This window comes from Carcharhinus amblyrhynchos, chromosome 33 (assembly GCF_965287045.1).
Source record: "Carcharhinus amblyrhynchos chromosome 33, sCarAmb.v2.hapA, whole genome shotgun sequence".
Classification (NCBI taxonomy): domain Eukaryota; kingdom Metazoa; phylum Chordata; class Chondrichthyes; order Carcharhiniformes; family Carcharhinidae; genus Carcharhinus; species Carcharhinus amblyrhynchos.
Window position 1 is genome coordinate 8,817,884 of NC_137356.1, and position 23,192 is coordinate 8,841,075.

General features: G+C 47.4%; 1 protein-coding gene across 4 annotated transcripts in view; it reads left to right on the forward strand.

The window, feature by feature from the left end:
- Nucleotides 1-23,192, forward strand: part of nfixb (nuclear factor I/Xb) — a 506,674-nt gene that overhangs the window by 17,338 nt on the left and 466,144 nt on the right. For 3 of the 4 annotated variants that reach the window (XM_080216733.1, XM_080216732.1, XM_080216734.1), the window contains exon 2: nt 16,603-16,737. In XM_080216733.1, coding sequence (XP_080072859.1) covers nt 16,711-16,737 — 27 coding nt within the window. In that variant the 5' untranslated portion in view covers nt 16,603-16,710. Of the gene's footprint in view, nt 1-16,260; nt 16,738-23,192 lie in introns of those variants that run through there. The other variant, XM_080216735.1, reaches the window with a different exon arrangement.

Genomic DNA, 23,192 nt, shown 5'->3' on the forward strand with positions numbered 1-23,192 from the left:
TCTTAACTGCTCCTGTGTTCAAGGGTAATTAGGGGCAGGTAACAAATGCAGGCTTTGTCAACAAACCTCAGATCGGTGGCAATGAGGGCAATTATTTTATGCAATAGATTGTTCTGATTTCAATAGTTTTAAGGTTTATTTATTAGTGTCATAAGTAGGCTTACATTAAGACTGCAATGAAGTTACTGTGAAAATACCCCAGACACCACACTCCGGTGCCTGTTCGGGTACACGGAAGGAGAATTTAGCACAGCCAATGCACCCTAACCAGCACATCTTTCAGACTGTGGGAGGAAACCCACGCAGACATGGGGAGAACATGCAGACTCCGCACAGAAAGTGACCCAAGCCGGGACTTGAACCCGGGTCCCTGGCTCTGTGAGGCAGCAGCGCTAACCACCGTGCCACCAACGTGCTGATATGAAACATGGAACGAGATTCTCCAGTCTTGCGATTCCTCTCGGCGAGAGGTGGCGGGTTGTTTGCCAGTGATGGGATTCTCCAGTCTTGTCGCTGTCAATGGGAATTCCCAGTGATGTCACTCCATGCCGATGGGAAACCCATGGGTCGGGGTGAGGCGGGGGGAGGCGGGTGGTGGAGTGCATTGCCGGTGGAAGCCGGAGAATTCCGGATGTACAGTCTGAGAGGTGGTTGAAGTAGAGATGCAACTTTCATTTCCAAAAGAGAGTTGGATAAAGACTTGCAAATGGAAAACATTCACAGAGCTGTGGCGAAAGAGCGCGTCGAAGTGAATGGCCCTATCAAAGAGCTGATACAGGCTCAATGGACCGAACAGCCTCCATCTAGAACATAGAACATAGAACATTACAGCACAGAACAGGCCCTTCGGCCCACGATGTTGCGCCGACCAGTTAAAAAGCAATGACCCTCTAACCTAAACCAAACCCTTTCCATCCATAAACCTATCCACGGATCTCTTAAACGCCCCCAAACTAGGCACATTTACAACTGCAGCAGGCAGGGCATTCCAATCCCTCACCACCCTCTGGGTAAAGAACCTACCCCTGACATCCGTCCTATAACTACCACCCCTTAATTTAAAGCTATGCCCCCTCGTGCTAGCTTTCTCCATCTGAGGAAAAAGGCTATCACTGTCCACCCTATCTAAACCTCTAATCATCTTATATGTTTCAATAAGGTCCCCTCTTAGCCGCCTTCTTTCTAACGAAAACGAAATCTGTGCTGCAAGATGTGATGATTCTACTAAGGCACAGAGTTGGATTTACAGCTATGGATATTTGGTGACACAGTGGTCAGCGCTGCTGCCTCACAGTGCCGGGGACCCGGGTTCGATTCTGGATTTGAGTCACTGTCTGTGTGGAGTCTGCATGTTCTCCCTGTGCCTGCGTGGATTTCCGCCGTGTGGTCTGGTTTCCTCCCACACTCCAAAGATGTGCAGGTTAGGTGGATTGGCCATGCTAAATTGCCCCTTAGTGTCCAAAGATGTGCAGATTAGGTAGATTGGTCATGCTAAATGCAAGGGTTATGAGTATAGAGTGGGTGGGCCTGTGCTACTTCGGAGAGTCAGTGCGGACCCGATGGGCGCAATGACCTCCTTCTGCCCTGTTGAGAGTCACTGGTTCTGTGGTCTCAGGTTAATGCTGTCGCATTACAGAGCTGATTTGATATCAGTGTGCGGATAATAGGAGACACCTTTCTTTCTCCATGATGGCATCAAAGCATGTAATTGAATATATACGATGCTGAATAGCTGCGATGAAGGTGCGGTCTTATTGTGGAGATGGTACACAGTGGCGCTTTGAGCCAACGCTTTTTTACAGTGTGTAAGAATGAGGAATTTTAAAAGACTTCTGAATCTCAGTCTATCGTAGATTCAGCAAAGGTTATGACCTGTAGTTTAACAGCTGTCCCCTTCTGTGACATGGCTGGCCAAGTTAATGCCACGTTTCCAAACATGCATTCTTTCCCAAATTGGATATTAATCCAAGAAATATGCAGTGTTAGTCTGGAACGGATGTGGCCGGAACTCCACTAAGCTGACAGTATTTGTAACTTATGAGGATTCAAAATTCCCCATCCTGTTTCCAGGTCCCTCCATGGCCTTGCTGCCCTTCCATCCCTCCCTATCTCACAGAATTGTTAGGGCTCAGAAAAAGGCCACTTGGCCCATTGTCTCTGCACCGGCTCTCCAAGCGAGCATTGGGACTTAGTGTCAATCCCCGGCCTCTTCCCCGTAACCTCTGCACATTGTTTCATCTCAAATGATCATTTAATTCCTCCTTGACTGCCTCGATCAGACCTGCCTCCACCACACTTCCAGACAGCGGGTTCCAGACCCCAGTCACTCGCTGGGCGAAAACAGTTTCCTCACATCACTTTTACCTCTTTTGCTTTCAATCTGTGTCCTCTTGTTCTCAATCCTTTTCCGAGTAGGAATAGTTTCTCCCAATCTACTCTGTGCAGCCCCCTCATCTCCTCTTAGCCCTTGTGTGTGTGTGAGCATACGTGTATTTTTAATTTGTTCATTGGATGTGGGTGTTGCTGGCTGGGCCGGATACACACACAAACTCACACACGCACATGCACACTCACACTCACACACACACTCACATGGGCCAGATACACACACACACTCACACACTCACATGTACGCACACTCACACCCACACACATACACTGACAGACACACATTCACACACACTCACACACACCCACTCACACACACACCCACACACATACACTGACACACACACACACACACACACGCACATGCACACTCACACGCACACTCACACTCACACACACACTCACATGGGCCAGATACACACACACACACACACTCACACACTCACATGTACGCACACTCACACCCACACACATACACTGACAGACACACATTCACACACACTCACACACACACACTCACACACACACCCACACACAGACACTGACAGACACACACTCACACACACACACCCATATAGACACACACACACTCACAGTCACACTTATACACACACACACACACTCACATTCACACACATACACACACACTCACACACACACACAATCACAGACTATCCACACACACACACATGCACTCATGCATGCACACAGACACACACCACACACATGCATACAAAAACGCACATACATTCACAGGCACACTCACACACACACACACTCACATAAGTTGTGAGGAGTTTTTATAGAGAAGTGGACTAAGACTAAAAAAAGAATACCCTTCAGTTATCCTGATGGCTTGCGATTGGGAGTTGGGAAGTGGGGGGTGGGGGTGGGGGTGGGGGGGGGGGGTAGGTGGGAGGATTTATAACACATCCCTTAGGTACTGTACTATCCTTTTCTTCCAGCCCTTCTGATTTTCTCCATGCTGCTAAACGTGCCCACTTGTACTGAGCGGTCTGTTACTTACACAAACTGCCCGCCAGCGCCTATTCTCCAATTCCTGGGCAGGGGGGGAGTGACGAATTACTCGTCTGTGGGAGAAGAAAGACTGGCATTTGTGTAGCACCTTTAATAATCTCAGGGCATCACTTGGCAGCCAGTGAGATACTTCTGAAAAGTTCTGTTGCCGTTGCAATGAAGGGAAGCACAGTGGCCAATGTGTACGCAGCAAGATCCCACAAACAGCAATGTGACAATGGCCAGACAAGCTGGTTTCTTGGTGAGATTAATTCATTCGTGTCCAGGACTCTTCCCAGGACTCCCAGCTCCTCTTTGACAAAGTGCTGTGAGATGGTTCTTGTTCCCCTGGGACGGAACCTGAGTTTAATATCTTTGCTATAAGGTGTGCCTCTGAGAGTGCAGCACTCCCTCAGGTTGTGTGCTTGGGGATCTGGAAGGGGGACTTGAACCCAACCCACAGTTGGGGGAGGGGGTGGTGGGGGGCAGGGGCCAGGGTTCTACCCACTGAGCCCAAACTGGCACCATCTCTGGCCTGAGTTTGGTCCTAACCTGACCTACTTCGCTCCAACTGCACACATCCCAACAGGTGGCATCAGTGTCTAGGAGCCCGGGCTAACAGTGTGCAGGGGGAAAACACCCAATCGTGGCACTGGGTATCAGCAAAGAGCAAAGAACAGTGCAGCGGCACGGTGGCACAGTGGTTAGCACTGCTGCCTCACAGCGGCAGGGACCCCGGTTTGATTCCCGGCCTTGGGTCACTGTCTGTTTGGAGCCTGCACATTCTCCCCATGTCTGCGTGGGTTTCCTCCGGGTGCTCCGGTTTCCTCTCACAGTCCGAAAGACTTGCTGGTTAGGGTGCATTGGCCGTGCTAAATTCTCCCTCAGTGTACCTGAACAGGAGTGTTGGGACTAGGGGATTTTCACAGTAACTTCATTGCAGTGTTAATGTAAGCCTTACTTGTGACTAATAAATAAATGTTACCATAAGAACACGCCCATCAGGCCTGCGCCAACACTAAACTAAAGACCTTTTGCCTCTACGCAGTCCATATCCCTCTATTCCTGGCATATTCATGTGACTGTCAAGGTTCCTCTTAAACATTGCTATTGTACCTACTTCTACCACCTCCTCTGGCTGCACATTCCAGACACTTACCACCCTCAGTGCAAAGAACTTCCTCTCACATCTCCTTTAAACTTTCCCCCTTTTACCTTAAACCCTACCTCCACCAGTAATTGACATTCCTACCCTGGGAAAAAGACTCCGACTGTCCATTCTATCCCTGCCTCCCATCATTTTGTAAATTTCCATCAGGTCGCCCCTCAGCCTCCGATGTTCAAATGAAAACAAAGCAAGTTTGTCCAATCTCTCCACGTAGCTAATACCCTCCAGACCAGGCAACATCCTGGTCAACCTCTTCCCTCTCCATCAATGAGCCACACAGATAGTCCTCAGGGTCAAAGGTCAGACTATCCAAGACTGAGGAAATATGGGCTGTGAAGGAATCTTCGAACCCCTTGGAAGTGAAATGTGTTCCATCCTCACTCACGATTGATTCAGGTCGACTAAATCATTGAATCCCTATAGTACAGAGGAGGCCATTCAGCCCATCAAGCCTGCACTGACTCCCAGGCTCTATCTCCGTAACCCCACCTACCTATTCTGCTAATTCCCCTGACACTAAGGGGCAATCCACCTAGCAATGAACAAAGAACAGTACAGCACAGGAACAGGCCCTTCCGCCCTCCAAGCCTGCACCGATCATGATGCCTGCCTAAGCTAAAACAGTACGCACTTATAGAGTCCGTATCCTTCCATTCCCATCCTAGTCCAGTTGCCCCTAAAATCCTGCTATCGTACCTGCTCCCACCCCCTCCCTGGGCAGCGTGTTCCAGACATTCACCATTCTCTGTGTAAAAAAAACTTACCTCGCACATCTCCTCTAAACTTTTCCCCACGCACCTTAAACCTATGTCCCCTAGTACCTGACCTTCTACCCTAGGAAAGAGCATCTGACTATCCACTCTGTCCATGCCACTCATAGTCTTATAAACCTCTATAAGCTCGACCCCCCAACCTCTGTTGTTCCAGTGAGAACAAACCGAGATTATCCAACCTCGCCTCATAGCTAATACCCTCCAGAATAGGCAAAACCCTGGTAAACTTCTTCTGGACCCTCTCCATAGCATCCACATCCTTCTGGTAGTGTGGCGACCAGAATTGTACGCAATATTCCAGATGTGGCCTAACCAAACCTGGGAGCTTCCTGGTCTGTGGAGATCTGAGCAGTTTCTTTAGAAACTTTAGTTTTATTCATTCGTGGGACACGGGCATCGCTGGCTGGCCAGCATTTATTGCCCATCCCTAGTTGCCCCTTGAAAAGGGGGTGGTGAGCTGCCTTCTTGAAATACTGCGGTCCACGTGCTGTGGGTTGACCCACACTGCCATTAGGGAGGGAATTCCAGGATTTTGACCCAGTGACTGTGAAGGAACGGCTGATATATTTCCAAGTCAGGGTGGTGAGTGTCTTGGAGAGGAACTTGCAGGCGGTGGTGTTCCCATGCGTCTGCTGCCCTTGTCCTTCTAGATGGAAGTGGTTGTGTGCTTGGAAGGTGCTGTCGAAGGATCTTTGGTGAGTTGCTGCAGGGCATCTTCTGGATGGTACACACGGCTGCTACTGAGTGTTGGTGGTGGAGGGAGTGGATCTTTGTGGATGTGGTGCTAATCAAGTGGGCTGCTTTGCCCTGGATGGTGTCAAGCTTCTTGAGTGTTGTTGGAGCTGCACCCACCCAGGCAAGTGGGGAGTATTCCGTCACACTCCTGACTTGTGCCTTGTAGAAGTGAACTATGTGAATGAGAAGCTATAGATGATCTTCACCAAGGATGCTTCAGCATTTAACCTGATCTAACACTGTCCTGTTTTATCCCTTGTTCTGGTAATAAGAACATCGGAACATAGGAATTAGGAGCAGAAGTAGGCAAATTCAGCCCTACAAGGTGCTCCGCCATTCAAGGTGGCCTAGGCAAGGAAGATTACATCAGTACAAGTTTGCTTGTCTTAGTTTTTATTCATTTGTGGAACATGGGCATCGCTGGGTGGGCCAGCATTTATTGACAATCCCTAATTGCCCTTGAACTGAGCAGCCTGCTTGCTAGGCGACTCCCGAGGGTCAGTTGAGAGTCAACCACATTGCTGTGGTTCTAGACTCACATGTAGGCCAGACCGCTTAAGGACGGTAGATTTCCCTCCCTAAAGGACTTTAGTGAACCAGATGAGTTTTTCCAACAATCAACAATGGTTTCATGGTCATCAGTAGATTCTAAATTCTGTATTTTTTTATTGAATTCAAATTCCATCACTGCCGTGGTGGGATTCGAACCGGGTCCCCAGAACATTAGCTGAGTTTCTGGATTAATAGTCTAGTGATAATACCACTAGGCCATCACCTCTCCCTTATGAACAAAATGGTGTCTGAAATTTTTTGAAGCCCAGGCAATGTGTTGTATGTGAAAAGGATTAGCACTGCTGCCTCACAGCGCCAGGGGCTTGGGTTCAATTCTGGTCTCGGGTGACTGTGTGAAGTTTGCACATTCTCCTCTTTTCTGGTACTTCAATTTCCTCACACATTTGAAAACGGTGTAGGTTAGGTGGATTTGCCATACTAAATTGTCCCTTAATGTCCAAAGATATGCAAATTAGGTGGATTGGCCATGCTAAATTGCCCCTGAGTGCCCAAAGATATGCAGATTAGGTGGATTGGCCATGCTAAAGTCCCCTTAGTGTCTAAAGTTGTGCAGGTTAGGTGGATTGGCCATGTTAAATTGCCCCTGAGTGCCCAAAGATGTGTAGGTTAGGTGGATTGGCCATGCTAAATTGCCCCTTAGTGTCCAAAGATGTGCAGGTTAGGTGGATTGGCCATGCTAACTGCATAGGGTTACAGAGATACAGAGGGCAGGGGTAAGAAAGTTGGTGCAGATGCAATGGGCCAATGCAGTCTCTTTCTGCACCGTTGGGATTCTCTGATTTAAAGGTGGCACGATTCTGATGAAAAGTCAACAGCAATGGAGTGGTTGAAGAGAGATTTTATTGCAACAGGTACTTTAACAATGCTTGGATACAGGAAGCTTTTACTGTTGCTACCTGTCATCAGCCTAACAAAAACAGAACACCGATAGCAGTGAAGCAGGTGGAAGTATGAATGTCAATATTGATAAGCAATTTACTCCGTGATGCAGGGATCTCAAAAGCAATTTAATGTTCAGCTATGTCAAGAGAAATAGTGATGGTAAAACGCAAAGAAATCGATATCGACTATTTCCCTCTCATTTATTTATTTTATTTATTTATTACTGTCACAAGTAGGCTTACATTAACACTGTAATGAAGTTACTGTGAAAATCCCCCAGTCGCCACACTCCAGTGCCTGTACGGGTACACTGAGGGAGAATTTAGCATGGCTAACTTACATGTCTTAGGACATTAAGGGGCAATCTAGCATGGCCAATCCACCTAACCAGCACATCTTTGGACACTAAGGGGCAATATAGCATGGCCAATCCACCTAACCTGCACACCTTTGGACACTAAGGGGCAATATAGCATGACCAACCCACCTAAATTGCACATCTTTGGACACTAAGGGGCAATTTAGCAAGGCCAATCCACATAACCTGTACATCTTTGGACACTAAGGGGCAATTTAGCATGGCCAATCCACCTAACCTGCACATATTTGGACACTAAGGGACAATTTAGCATGACCAACCCACCTAACCCGCACATCTTTGGACACTAAGGGACAATTTAGCATGACCAACCCACCTAACTTGCACATCTTTGGACACTAAGGGCGATTTAGCATGGCCAATCCACCTAACCTACACACCTTTGGGCACTCAGGGGTAATTTAGCACGGCCAATCCACCCAACCTGCACATCTTTCGGACTGTGGGAGGAAACCAGAGCATGACCTGTGCAGACACAGGGAGAAGGTGCATAGATGGTGACCCAAGCCAGGGATTGAACTCAGGTCCTTGGCGCTGTGAGGCAGCAGCGCCAATCACTGTGCCACTGCGGAAACAACAACCGCTACCTACCATTGTACAGCCCCTTTGACATGGCATAATGACCCAATACACTTCAACCGAAGTGTCAGCCATCATCAGTTGGTTTGAAGGGAAACGGGGCATGGCGGATTGTGGTTGTGGCAGGATCGGGGTTTGACACTGCTGCCTCCCATGGTTAAACAGCCCTCAGACACACGCTACCTGCCCTTGCACTCGAAGGGCTGACAGTTTTGCTGTAATTGCTGAAAAAGTGCATGCTGGGAGTCTTTAGTGTGGTAACGTGGCCCCTTTAATTGAGCTATGAGGAGAGGCTGAATAAATTAGGCTTGTACTCGTTAGAGTTTAGAAGAATGAGGGGAGATCTCATTGAGACGTATAAGATGATGAATGGGATGGATAGGATAGAGGTGGAGAGACTCTTCCCGCTCAAAAAAGACAGTAGGACTAGGGGGCACAGCCTCAAGATAAAGGGGAGGCGGTTTAGAACGGAGTTGAGGAGGAACTTCTTCACTCAAAGGGTGGTGAATCTCTGGAATTCTCTGCCCGTTGAAGTGGTGGAGGCTGCCTCGCTAAATATTTTTAAGAAGCGGGTTGATGGGTTCTTGATAAGAGAGGGGATTAAGGGTTATGGGGAGAGGGCGGGAAAGTGGAACTGAGCCACAACAGATCAGCCATGATCTTATTGAATGGCGGGGCAGGCTCGAAGGGCTAGATGGCCTACTCCTGCTCCTATTTCTTATGTTCTTATGTTCTTATGTTCTTAAGTGGGGGTAGGGGGGGCGCAATCTACAGTGGGCCACATAATCAGACCTATGGAAGGGGCTGCCTGGGAAACTGAGCCATAGGGAGCGAGGGCGCGCATCCTGGGACGGGAAGGACATTCAGTTTGAGGCGAAGACTTGTATACGAGTCCTGTCAAACCCTTATCTTGTATATAAATATTATATTAGATAATAAACCGCTTCTTGTTGGAACAAATCGCTTTCAGACTTAGTTTAGGAAAGGATTTCAAGTTGAGAATTGGGTGGAGGGAGAGAGACGATGGAAACGTCTTTTCCATAATCCGACAAAGTCTCAGCAAATAGGAAATGATTTAATCAGAGTTCCCAAATCTTGGCTTTTAAAACTGTTAGCCCATGGTGTATAATAGCACAGTGAGATTATAAACTGCCCCCAGTACTTTATACTTAAATGGGAGGCAAATACAAGCATGGAGAGTTGCAGTGCTGCTGTTTGGTAATATTAATGGATGTGTTAGTGCGCTTGTTGAGATTCCTTGACTATTTTCATGAAGCTTTTAAGCCAGTTAAAATAAACACGCTTGGTTAAAATCAAAGGGACATGGATTTGATGTTAACAGATTAATGCATCCGCCCATCGATTCTGCACTGACAAAAATCTCACACAGGTCCTATCCCTGTAACCCTACGTACTTACACTGCTAGTTCCCCCAACACAAAGGGGCAATTTAGCATGTCCACCTAACCCACACATCTTTGGACACTGAGGGGTAATTTAGCATGGCCAATCCACCTAACCCAAGCATCTTTGGACACTAAGGGGCAATTTAGCATGGCCAGTCCACCTAACCCGCACATCTTTGGACACTAAGGGGCAATTTAGCATGGCCAATCCACCTAACCTGCACATCTTTGGAGCATGGGAGGAAACCGGGGCACCTGGTGGAAATCCACGCAGACACGGGGAGAATGTGCAAACTCCACACAGACAGCGACCCAAGCCGAGAATCGAACGCAGATCCCTGGCGCTGCCAGGCAGCAGTGCCACCATGCTGCCTTTGTTGCACAGCGTGATTCCAACTCCCTATGATTTGTGTGTTCATCTGAAGATGTCAATACATGAGGAGAGGCGTGAGGAATGTGCGTCAATATTGACTAGGCCTGTTAGACCCGAGTTGCATCATGCTCCCCAGTGGCTAATAACGCTAGCTCATGGAGGAAATGAGTGAAATGAGGAGAAAAACAATACTTCTTAGCTTATTACAGCTGCCTGAGCAATACCTCTGCATCTCCTCACAATAAAATGTAAATATCTGTGTTCATAGAGCACCTTTAGCCTGGTTTATAAAGCTCTAAGGAGCTATTCATGGGATTGTTATGAAACAGATTTTGACCAAGCCACATAAAAGCCACATAAGCAACAGAAGGAGGACATTCAGCTGGATCACTCCTGACCACCTCTGGAAAAGCAGGACAACTTGGTCAAGAGAGGGCGGTTTTACGGGAGGCCATAAAGGATGAGAATGAGGTAAAGAAGTGGAGAGAATTCCCGAGTTCAGGGCCCACGTAGCTCCGGCGCAGTGGTTAGCACTGCTGCCTCACAGCCCCAGGGACCCGGGTTCAATTCCCGGCTCGGGTCACTGTCTGTGTGGAGTCTGCACCTTCTCCCTGTGTCTGCGTGGGTTTCCTCCGGTTTACCGTGGCACAGCCGTTAGCACGGCTGCCTCACAGTGCCAGGGACCCAGGTTCTATTCCCGGCTTGGGTCACTGTGTGTGTGGAGTTTGCACATTCTCCCCGTGTCTGTGTGGGTTTCCTTTGGGTGCTCCGGTTTCCTCCCACAGTCTGAAAGACATGCTGGTTAGGGTGCATTGATCATACTAAATTTTCCCTCAGAGTACCCAAACAGGCACCAGAGTGTGACAAATGGGGAAATTTCACAATAACTTAATTGTAGTGTTAATGTAAGCTGACTTGTGACACTAATAAACAAACTTAAACTCCATAGAATCCTTACAGTGCAGTTGGAGGCCATTCAGCCCATCGAATCTGTACCAACAAGAATCCTATCCAGGCCTTAACTCCATGTATATACCCTGCTAACCCTCCGACATTAAGTGTCAGTTCATCATGGTCAATCCATCTAACCTGCACATTTTTGGAGTGTAGGAGGAAACCCACTGGGGCATGGGGAGAGCATGAAAACTCCACACAGAGTCACCTGAGGCTGGAATTGAACCTGGGCCCCTAGTGCTGTGAGGCAGCAGTGCTAACCACTGTGCCTCCCCTTAATAGACTGAACTTAAATTCCACCTGGGGCATTAATCTGGACATCTAAGATGTTCCTCCAATCACAAGGGGAGGCAATGGCCTAGTGGTATTATCGCCAGACTATTAATCCAGAAACTCAACTCAAGTTCTGGGGACCCGGGTTCGAATCCCACCACGGCAGACGCTGGCATTTGAATTCAATAAAAATCTGGAATTAAGAATCTACTGATGACCATGAAACCATTGTCTGAAAAACCCATCTGGTTCGCTAATGTCCTTTAGGGAAGGAAATCTGCTGTCCTAGGAGATGGTGGGTGAGTGGAATCAGTTGGTGGTGGTGGAGGCAAACTTGTTGGGGTCTTTTAAGAGACTTCTGGATGAGTACATGGGATTTAATGGGATTGAGGGTTATAGATAGGCCTGGTAGGTAGGGGTATGATCAGCGCAACTTGTGGGCCAAAGGGCCTATTTGTGCTGTAGTGTTCTATGTCCTTACCTGGTCTGGCCTACATGTGACTCCAGAGCCACAACAATGTGGTTGACTCTCAACTGACCTCGGGCAACTAGGGATGGGCAATAAATGCTGACCCAGCCAGCGACACCCAGGAATGAAGGAATAAAACATTAATCGCTATGCCAGCCTATTAGACCCTGAAGGAAGTGACTGGAGTGGGCATTTCCCTGGGAAGGAGAAGGAGATAGAGAAGGGTGGAGAACAAGGAAAGATCTAAGGGAGCTTCACCATGTAATACCCATGTAATTCATTTCCTCCACTAAGCTACAGTGGTCCTGTCAGAGGCCAGAGAGGGGAAGGTCAGTTGAGCGTCCCATCAGCTGACCACTGGATTGCCCCACTGGGCTTAAGTTTCGACTGTGTGCTATTTTTAGTGGAGTGTGTGTTTAACAGGTTGGTGAAGGTTCCTGGCTGTATCACTTTACTGCAGCTTGTGTGGCGGTAACCAGGTTAGTGGCTGTGTCAGAGCACTAACCGGGGCGATTCTCCCTACAACACTACAACAAAAATGAAAAATCAGCATAAAAAGACATCTTTGGAGTGTGGGAGGAAACTGGAGCACCCGGAGGAAACCGACACAGACATGGGGAGAACATGCAGATTCCCTACCAGAAAAATTTGGCCAGATACAAATAAAATACCCGGGGTACGGAAACTGGCCCATCCTGCCTTCCACGGGAATCGTAACTGGCAGGATAAGGACCTTGCAAAGCTCCGCTAATCTTGAATGGGGTTTTCTGCGTTTGGTTCACTAGGATGTAACAGAGTGGCATAATGCCTATGCTTTTTGTTATTCATTTGTGGGACATGGGCGTCGCTGGCTGGGCCAGCATTTATTGCCCATCCCTAGTTGCCCAAGGGCAGTTCTGAGTCAATCACATTGCTTTGGCTCTGGAGTCACATGTAGGCCAGACTGGGTAAGGACGGCAGATTTCCTTCTCTAAAGAACATTAGTGAACCAGATGGGATTTTCCAACAATGGTTTCATGGTCATCAGTAGATTCTTAATTTCATATTGTTTCATTGAATTCAAATTCCACCTTTTGCCATGGTGGGATTCGAACTTGGAGTATCCTGCACTCAGTGTGTGCGATAAGTAAAGTTTAATTATTATTCGGAGGATTATAAAAGCAGGGAAGTCATGTTGGAGTTGTATAGAACTTTGATGAGGCCACAGCTGGAGTACTGTGTGCAGTTCTGGTCACCACATTATAGGAAGGATGTTATTGTACTGGAGCGGGTGCAGAGGAGATTTACCAGGATGCTGCCTGGGATGGAAGTTATGAAGAGAGTTTGGGTCGACTTGGGTTGTTTTCATTGGAGCAGAGAAGACTGAGGGGCGACTTGATCGAGGTGTACAAGATTATGAGGGCCATGGACAGAGTGGATAAGGAGCAGCTGTTTTCCTTAGTTGAAGGGGCAGTTACAAGGGGGCACAAGTTCAAGATAAGAGGTGGGAAGTTTAGAGGGGATGTGAGGAAAACCTTTTTACCCAAAGGTAGTGATGATCTGGAATGCGCTGCCTGGGAGGGTGGTAGAGGTGGGATGCCTCGCTTCCTTTAAAAAGTATCTGGAGCACCCAGAGGAAATGCACGCAGAAACAGGGAGAACATGCAAACTCCACATAGACAGTGACCCCAGCCGAGAATCGGACCCGGTCCTGGTGCTGTGAGGCAACAGTGATAACCATTTATCACCATGAAGTTTTAATGTAAGTCTACACTAATAAATCAACTTAAAACTAGGGGCAGCGCGATGGCACAGTGGTTAGTGCTGCTGCCTCACAGTGTCAGCAACACGGGTTTGATTCCTGGCTTGGGTCACTGTATGTGTTGAGTCTGCACATTCTCCCCTTGTGTGCGTGGGTTTCCTCCGGGTGCTCCGGTTTCCTCCCAGAAAGATGTGCTGGTTAGGATGCATTGGCCGAGCTAAATTCTCCCTCAGTGTACCCGGACAGGTGCCGGAGTGTGGCGACTAGGGGATTTTCGCAGTAACTTCATTGCAGTGTCAGAATCATAGAAACCCTACAGTACAGAAGGAGACCATTCGGCCCATCGAGCCTGAACTGACCACAATCCCACCCAGACCCTACCCCCATATCTCTACATACTTTACCCACTAATCCCTCTAACCTACGCATCTCAGGACGCTAAGGGACATTTTTTTAGCATGGCCAATTGACCTAACCGGCACATCTTTCGGACTGTGGGAGGAAACCCACATGGACACGAGGAGAATGTGCAGACTCCACACAGACCACCGGGAATCGAACCCGGGTCCCTGGACCTGTGGAGCAGCAGTGCTAACCACTGTGCCACCATGCTTAATGTAAGCCTGCTTGTGACCAATAAACTATCCCAGGGAGTTCATTTTAGTGTGTGTGTGTGTGTGTGTGTGTTGGGGGGGGGGGGTAATGAATGGGAGGGGAGATGGTTGGTTGGCATTGAGCTTAACAAGTGAGCACTGCGTCCCTTAAGTGCTGTACCAGGCAGTCAGGGAACGATACTTGCAGATAATCAACCTGAAAGGGACCTGCTAGTCAGTGTGACAGACGGGACTGACAAGCAGGCGAAATTTGAAGTGCCAGGGTGGCGATTTGTGTTAAGCAGTATGGTGCACGCAAATCTCAGATTTCCACTGAGCACATTGCTTGCACGCTCAGAAGTGACTTTCTGGTCAGGTTTGTGGAGATGTGGTGGGGGGTGGGGGGAAGGGTTGGGGGGAGGGGTGGGTGGGCAGTGGTGGAGAAGAATCTCACGCCCATTTTTGGTACCTCTCTGGTTGGTATTTTGGACCAGGGCTCAAAAAGATTTGGCTGGGAACCTGCGTAATTAACAGGAACGTAGGATTGTTTACTTACAGATCCAGCCCAAATTATTTAAATAAGTGCCCTCGCTTCTGATGCCAAGGAAGATCAGCAAGGGGAGGGGGGGGGGGGGCGGGTGCTGGTTAAGTGGCACAGAAAGGGGAGAATGAACAAAGGCAGTAGGGCTACCCGCTGCTGGGGTATCCGGAAAAGAATAAAAACCCCTCGAAAGCAAGAGAGATTTGCAAAACTTGCAAAGGGAATCGCTTTTCAGTCTCTCTCTCTCTCTCTCTGTTCCCTCCAGACAGCCCTCTCTCTCTCTCTCTCTCTCTCCACCCCCTCCTCCTCCTCCTCCTCTCTCTCAGAGTAAATCTGCCCCCTGAATGCCTGGCACCGGGTACCAGGCAGACTGGTCGTGATTGACAGCTCTGGGGCTGGACTGGGAAAGCAGGCGGTAGACGTGACTTGCACCAGAGAGAGAGAGAGAGAGCGATTTTCTAACAAGACACACACAAAAAAAGGGCTGGATTTTTTTTTAGCTTTGCACACACTGGCGGCCCCCTAACCCTTCCCAGAAAAAAAAAGGCAGCGACCGTGAATTTGACATTTGTTTTTTGCAAGCAGGGATAAAGGAAAACGAGCAGAAGAAACACAGCAGTTTATTTTACAGAAAAGAGGACACAATTTCTACTTTGATTTTTACAGTGGCTGTGGCAATTTTTTAATTGGAGCAGTTTTTAAAAAAAAAATCCGGATTGAAATGTTCTCAGAAAGTTGAGATGTTAATTTTTAAAAAAATTTTAATAAAGTGATACACACATCCCCAAACACAGACACACACACACACACACACTAAGAATTCTTCAACCCAGCCAATTTCGCCCCTCCACCCCCTTAAAAAAGCCAGAGAGGTTTGTTTTTTTTTGGAGGGGAGGGGGAGAATGGATTCGACAGTGCAAAAAAAATCAGAACAAAGTTTGGCCGGATCTCTTAAGTTATTGTGTAGCTGGGAGTTTTAACGTTATGGGGACATGCAGCCATTCTTGCTGTCGTTTGGTGGGGGGGGGGGGGGGAGAGAGAGAGAGAGAAACCCAACTCCAATTTTTAAATAAATTAAATATGATTTTTTTTTACCCTTTCCTCATTGAAGGAGGGAGGGAAGGAAGGAGGTGGGGGGGTGGTGGCTGATGACTCCCAAACAGAGAGCGAATCGTCATACAGAAGGCGACTTTGTCACTGCCTTTCTCGCTCTCTCTCTCTCTCTCACACACACAGAGCTTCCTTTTGCAATCATCTGATCCCCTTCAGCGGTCTTTGCAAAGTTTGACAAGTCTTCTTTGCTCCTTCGCCCACCCCCCCTCCCCTCCCCAATCGTTCCCCTCCTTCTACTTTTCTCCAGCTCCTGGCAAAACCTCCTCTCTCCTCCTCCTCTCCCTCCTACTCCTCCTCCTCCACCACCCCCCCCCTTCTTTTCCAAGTCAACATTCGTAATGTCACTTTTCATACGTCACGTGTAACTGACCACCAGCTCCCCCCCTCCTCCTCCTCCACTCCCACCCCTCCAAAAAAAAGGGGGGGTGAGTGAGTGAGAGAGAGAGAGAGAGAGAAAGTTTTTTTGTCAACAATCCTCGCTTGTGGATTCCCTACTCTGTGTGTGTCTGTCTGAGAAACCGGGAGCTTGTTACAGTACAGCCTATGTATATTTTCCTCCCTCTCTCTCTCTCTCTTCCACTCACTCGCACACACACACACACACACACACACACTCTCCAACGTTGTGTCAACTTTCGTTTTCAGAACTCCACGGTCGGGTTTACAGTTGAGCATGGAAAGTAGACTCCAACACAGAATCTAAAAACTGGCAACTCTGAGAAGAAGTCAGAGGCACACTGCACCGTAATAATTATGTACTCCCCGCTTTGTCTGACGCAGGTAATGTTCTCGCCTGAATTTTCTGTATTTCCTTTTGTGAAAAATATATTGTGTGCATAATGCTTTTGTCTCCCCCACCCCCCCTTCTCTCTCTCTCCCCCCCCACTCCCCTTCCTCTCTCCCCCCACTCCCTCCCCACAGCCCACCCTTCCTTTCCTAGTTGTGCGTGCGTGTGTATGTGTTTCACATTTCTCTCTCTCTCTCGCTAAAAGAGAAGCCGATGGCAACAATCCAGACTTTTCTCTCTCTCTATTCTCCACATGGCTGTCATTTGCAGAAAATGGCGGTTACCCCAAAATTTATATAACTGCACCTCAAATTTGGAATTAATAATAGGAAAGAGAGAGAGGGAGAGAGACAGAGGGATTTGCCTAAATCATTGTTGATTCTTTTGCAATCTTTTGTTTTTTAAAAAATAAGATGGTTGCAAAGCTATGTTGGCATGTTTTCCATGCAGAGGATACTATTTGCAATTTAAGACAAGTTGGATGTGTTATCTCTACGCTGCCTGTGAATTGTAACGACGCTTGGTGTCCAGTATTGGAAGGGGGGGAAAGCGTGGGGCAATTGTTATGGGCTCTGTGTGTCAGTTGACATAGCGTCGCTGTGAGAACTTGTGCAAAAGTTCTGCTAACTTTTCTTTTAAGGAAAACGATGAGACAAAATCTGATTTATCATCTTCCAGTTCTAACGGGACCAATTCTAGAAATGTGTGAAATACTGAGCATCCTTCGGCTGGTGGTCTTGGTGCAAGTGTGTGATGATTTGTGACTTAAGAATATATATATATATTTTCAAAATCAGGACATTATGGATGCTTCGGCATTGTGGATGCTGATGGGGGGACTGATTTGAGTGTGAGGAGGACTTTATTTATAATAGGTTTAAATAACAGATATATATGGTTTTTCAGTACGTGTGTGTCACTTGCTTTTGACTGGTGGTGCTCGGTCAACTCAATTCCAAAAAAAAAGCATCCCCAATGCGTTTCCAGTTGACAAGGCGCAGCTTGGTTCAGTAGGACAGCGCATTCTGGTCAGTGCTGAATGTTTGATTGAGAAGTTGAAGTCGCTTGCTCTTCTGTTGAATTGATAGCCGAAGCCACAAACAGTATTAGCTCCGAGCAAGCCTGGGAGAATTGGGGATGGGGGTGGGGGGGGGGGGGCGAGAAATATAGAGTTAAGGTCTGTGACTATCCCAATTTCCAGTCTCCGCTGCTGTATTTTGGTTTTTTGCTGACTGTTAGCAAAGTTGCCTCGATCCTTCTTCCCCCCCACACACCACCCAGAGCTAGGACGGTGTAAACCTCAGAATTTCAAACTTTATATATATATATAAATAACGCCACACACCTCCCTCGACTGTGTAAAAAAAATAGTTCCCCAAACCCTCTTTGTTTTGGAAGCAAGCATGGTGTAGAATCTTAACGCTCCCAGTTTAATTAAAGCGGCTCCTTCAAATCACAGATATTCTTCTGCCAAAGCTTGTGTGATTTTTTTTGGGGGGGGGGTTTGATCTTAATTTAATTTGCTGTTCTTACTTTTTTTAAAATCAAAGAAAGAATGATATTTTAGCCTGTTGCCCCATTACATTTTCGCCACTAACTGTTAGATGATGATGTGTGTGTGTATGGTGTGTTAAAATAAAGCGACCCCCCGACAAAAAGTGCAGATGGAACTTACTCTAAGACTATGTATATATATATATATATTATTCTTTCAACGCTGTGTTTGCCAATTTTAGCCAGAAAACAGCAAGAAAATGAAAAGGGAAAAGCTGATTTATCTCTCTCATACTTATACATATATATAAATATATTGTTTTGTGTACTGTTCTGATAGGAAGTGTGTTTTTTTTAAAACGAGGAGCAAAATAAACCTTTAGGAATATAGGAGCGTGGGCTGGGAACACCTGTGTCCTCACACACACACTGATATTTGCTTCTCAATGTAGTATTCGGACGGAGGAGGTGAGGGCAGATCGTGGTAAATTGACATTTAAAAATGAAAAAAAAAGAAACCGCGCTCTCCTCAACTTTTCTCTTCGGCAGATCATGAAGATTTTATTTTTTAAAAAAAATTAAACATAATATATCCTCTCTCTCAACAATCAAGTGTTTTAATACTGCTACTAAAAGGCTTTGCTGCCGGTTTGTTTTTTAAATATGTAGACCTATGGGTATTTCAACTTATTCAAAGTGGAGGTGATTTATTTGTGACTGAGTATAAAATTGATGGCCCTCTCTCTCTTTTTGGGGAGTGGGGGAAGGAAGCATGAGGTGTCGGGCTCAATTCTCGGTTGACGTGAGAGTCTTTATGTGTGTTTCCATTCAGGAATATTTAGGCCAGAGGAACGTGGCCGCAAGACAGTTTTTAACCCCTCCACTGCTGGATTCGGTGGCGCTGCCCCTTTCCTCCTCCCCACCCCCGGGCGCATTGTATTCGGCTGCGTTACCCCTGGGAAGGGGAGGTAGTGAGTGTAACGGTGCTGGGGAGTGGGTAGAAATGCTAGCCCTCTCTAGCGTGGAGGCTGTGCTGTGTGGAACCAGCAGTGTGGGAGAGGGTGGGAACCAGTACAATATTGCAATGGTACAATGCACGGTGCCACCCCACTAACACTTTCATATCTTTCTGCATTAGATTCGACCCCACCCCCCACCCCACATCCCAGTTCCCCACCCCCTCACCAGCCCCCCCCATGTAACAATTCACTGGGATCCCATTTTCCACTCCATTCGGCTGCCCTCTCCAATTATTCCCCCTTCCACACAAAAAAAAATGACCATGTTACATTAGGGAGGGGACTTATCCTGTGTCTGGACCTTGCATTCCCCAAAGCGTGAGATAGCGCTATCCGGCTAGGTGGGGCTTCACAACCAAGGGGCTTGGAAAGGGAGGGGTGGATTATTAGCGACTAGAAATGGGATTCCCCTCCCCCCCAACTCCCACAACCCTCCTTTGTTGTTCCCCACTCCAACCCCTGAAACCCTCCAGGACAATTTATCTACCAGCCCAGAGGGACAGTGGTGAACTATCAGGGGTTAGCATCTGCTCTCCCACCGAAAGCGACAACAATATATATACAAAATAATCCCCAAATCAGTTTAACAGGGTAACCAAAAGTGCCCCTTCAGTGGAGGAAGAACGTAACATACACAAGAGGCATCGGGTTTGTATGTTGGAGCTCCAAACTATTTGTCAAATATCTCTATTGTCCAAAAAAAAGTTAACTACAGATTAATAAGTGAGGAAAGGCCCTTCTATACTGTGTGAGTCTACAAATGATATAATCCCAAACAGCACTGATTTATCTATTGACAATACCGTTGATTTAAATTATATATATATATATCTCCACCCAGCTGGGAATGCGTCTAGATTTGACGTGTCTACAAGTACACGTGTACTTTACCTGGACATTTTTGGTGCTGAGCACATCTCTCTGTCATTGCCTGTTCTCGCTAATCATCCCCTCTGTCTGTTAACATCTCTTGTGAGATTGACAAAGGAATTTCTCGCGGGCGTGTTAAGTGTTCCGGTGTTATTGCTCAGTGAGAGTGTGTGTGTGTTTATGCGGGGCGGTATCTACACTGGGGGCTGGCAAACTAACGGGATGAGGATCTTTGGACACTAAGGGGCAATTTAGCATGGCTAATCCCCCCAACTTGCACATCTTTGGACACTAAGGGGCAATTTAGCATGGCCAATCCACCTAACCTGCGCATCTTTGGACACTAAGGGGCAATTTAGCATGGCCAATCCACCTAACCTGCGCATCTTTGGACACTAAGGGGCAATTTAGCATGGCCAATCCACCTAACCTGCACATCTTTGGACACTAAGGGGCAATTTAGCATGGCCAATCCACCTAACCTGCACACCTTTGGACACTAAGGGGCAATTTAGCATGGCCAATCTACCTAATCGACACATCTTTGGACTATGGGAGGAAACCAGAGCACCTGGAGGAAACCCACGTAGCCATGGGGAGAATGTGCAAACCCCACACAGACAGTGACCCAAGGCTGGATTCCTACCCTATCGTGGGGCGACTGTATAATCAATTGTATTGATTTTTCTAAGTTTAATTATTCATGTCACAAGCGGGCTTACATTAACACTGCAACGAACTTACGGTGAAAATACCCTAGTCAACACACTCCGGCACCTGTCCGGGTACACTGAGGGAGAATTTAGCATGGCCAATGCACTGAACCAGCACGTCTTTCAGACTGTGGGAGGAAACCCGCAGTTGGAGGAGGGGGGGGTGGTATGGGGGTGGTATGAGTGTGTGTGTGTTTATAAATACAAAGAGAATCGTGAATAACTTGGCAAACTGGGGGATACGTCCTGAGATTATAATAATCTGTGCAGCATTTTTGTTTTTGCCCTGGATGACCAGGCTATGTCAAAAGTCCAATCCAAATGGAGAAATATTGAAACTAAAGATTTTTTTTTAGCGCTGGGCTCCATAGCACCATACACTCAGAGTGTAATGGCATTGCTTATTGTATGGGGGATAGCAGATGGTGAAATACAGTGTGGAACATAATCGAGGGGCTTTAGATGTTGGAATCACCCACAGGTAGATGGTTTTCGTCATTTATTCTCGCTGTCTGTCGCTAATTTTCTTTTGGGAGGGTGTTATTTTCCCCAGCAAACCTTTCTGTTCAGATTTCATAGCGTCAAAGAGTGGCACGCTGGCATAGTGGTTAGCGCTGCTGCCTCGGCGCCCGGTTCGATACCCGGCTTGGGTCACTGTCCATGTGGAGTCTGCACATTCTCCCCTGTGTCTGCATGGGTTTCCTCCGGGTGCTCTGGTTAGGGGTAGGTGGATTGGCCGTGCTAAATTACCCCTTAGTGTCAGGTGGATTAACTAGGGTAAATGCATAGGGTTATGGGGATAGAGCCAGGGTGGAATTGTGGTCGATGCAGACTCGCTGGGCCGAATGGCCTCCTACTACACTATAGGATTCTATGATTCTGTGAGTCAGCACATTCTCCCCGTGTTTGCGTGGCTTTCTTCCGGGTGTTCCGGTTTCCTCCCCCAGTGCTGGTTAGGGTACATTGGCTGTGCTAAATTCTCCCTCAGTGCACCCAAACAGACTGTAGAGTGTGGCGATTAGGGATTTTCAGTAACTTCATTGCAGTGTTAATGTAAGCCTACTTGTGACACTAATAAATAAACCTCAAAAAGATATACAGCGCAGAAACAGGCCCTTTGGCCCAACTTGTCCATGCTGACCAGGCTTCCTAAACTGAAGTCCCATTTGCCTGTGTTTGGCTCCTATCCCTCTAAACCTTTCCCATCCATGTACCCGTCCAAATGTCTTTTAAATGTTGTAATTTACCCACCTCTACCACCTCCTCTGGCAGCTCATTCCATACGCACACCACTCTCTGTGTGAAAAAGTTGCCCCTCAGATCCCTTTTAAACCTCTCCCCCCTCACCTTAACCCTCTGCCCGCTAGTTTTGGACTCCCCATACCCTGGGGAAAGGACCTTGGCTATTCACCTTATCTATACCCCTCATGAGTTTATAAACCTCTATACGGTCACCCCTTATCCTCCTGCACTCCAGGGAAAAAAGTCCCAGCCTATCCAACTTCTCCTTATAATTCAAATCTTCCAGTCCTGGTAACATCCTTGTAAATCTTTTTTGCCCCTTTCCAGTTTAATAACATCCTTCCTATAGCAGGGTGACCAGAATTGTATGCAGTACTCCATTTTTTTTTGTTTGTACACCTCCCTATGCTCTCTGATATTTAGCATGGCCAATCCACCTAACCTGTGCATCTTTGGACACTAAGGAGCAATTTAGCATGGCCAATCCACCTAACCTGCACATCTTTGGACACTCAGGAGCAATTTAGCATGGCCAATCCACCTAACCTGCACATCTTTGGACACCAAGGGGCAATTTAGCATGGCCAACCCACCTAACCTGTGCATCTTTGGACACTAAGGGGCAATTTAGATTGGCCAATCCACCTAATCAGCACATCTTTGGACACTAAGGGGCAATCTAGCATGGCCAATCCAACTATCCTGCACATCTTTGGATGATGGGAGGAAACCGGAGCACCCGGAGGAAACCCACGCAGACAAAGGGAGAATATGCAAACTCCACGCAGACAGTGACTCAAGGCTGGAATCGAACCAGGGCCCATGGAGCTGTGAGGCAGCAGTGTTAACCACTGTGCCACCCAACTTGGAGGAATGTTCGATAGGAATACCTAGGTCTTTGCTCCTATTCAGTGTGCACTGGGTCTAGATCTTTGAGTGTTTACTGAGGGAATTCACTGCTGCACCTCATCCTGCCCTCAGTGGATCTACACTTACTGATGCTGGCCATTGGATGGTGAACAAGAGCAGTCACCCTGGATGGTCATGCCCCCGGTCCTCTCTTACTTGTCGAACTGAATCAACAGGCTCACACTCCAGCATCTTTCATTA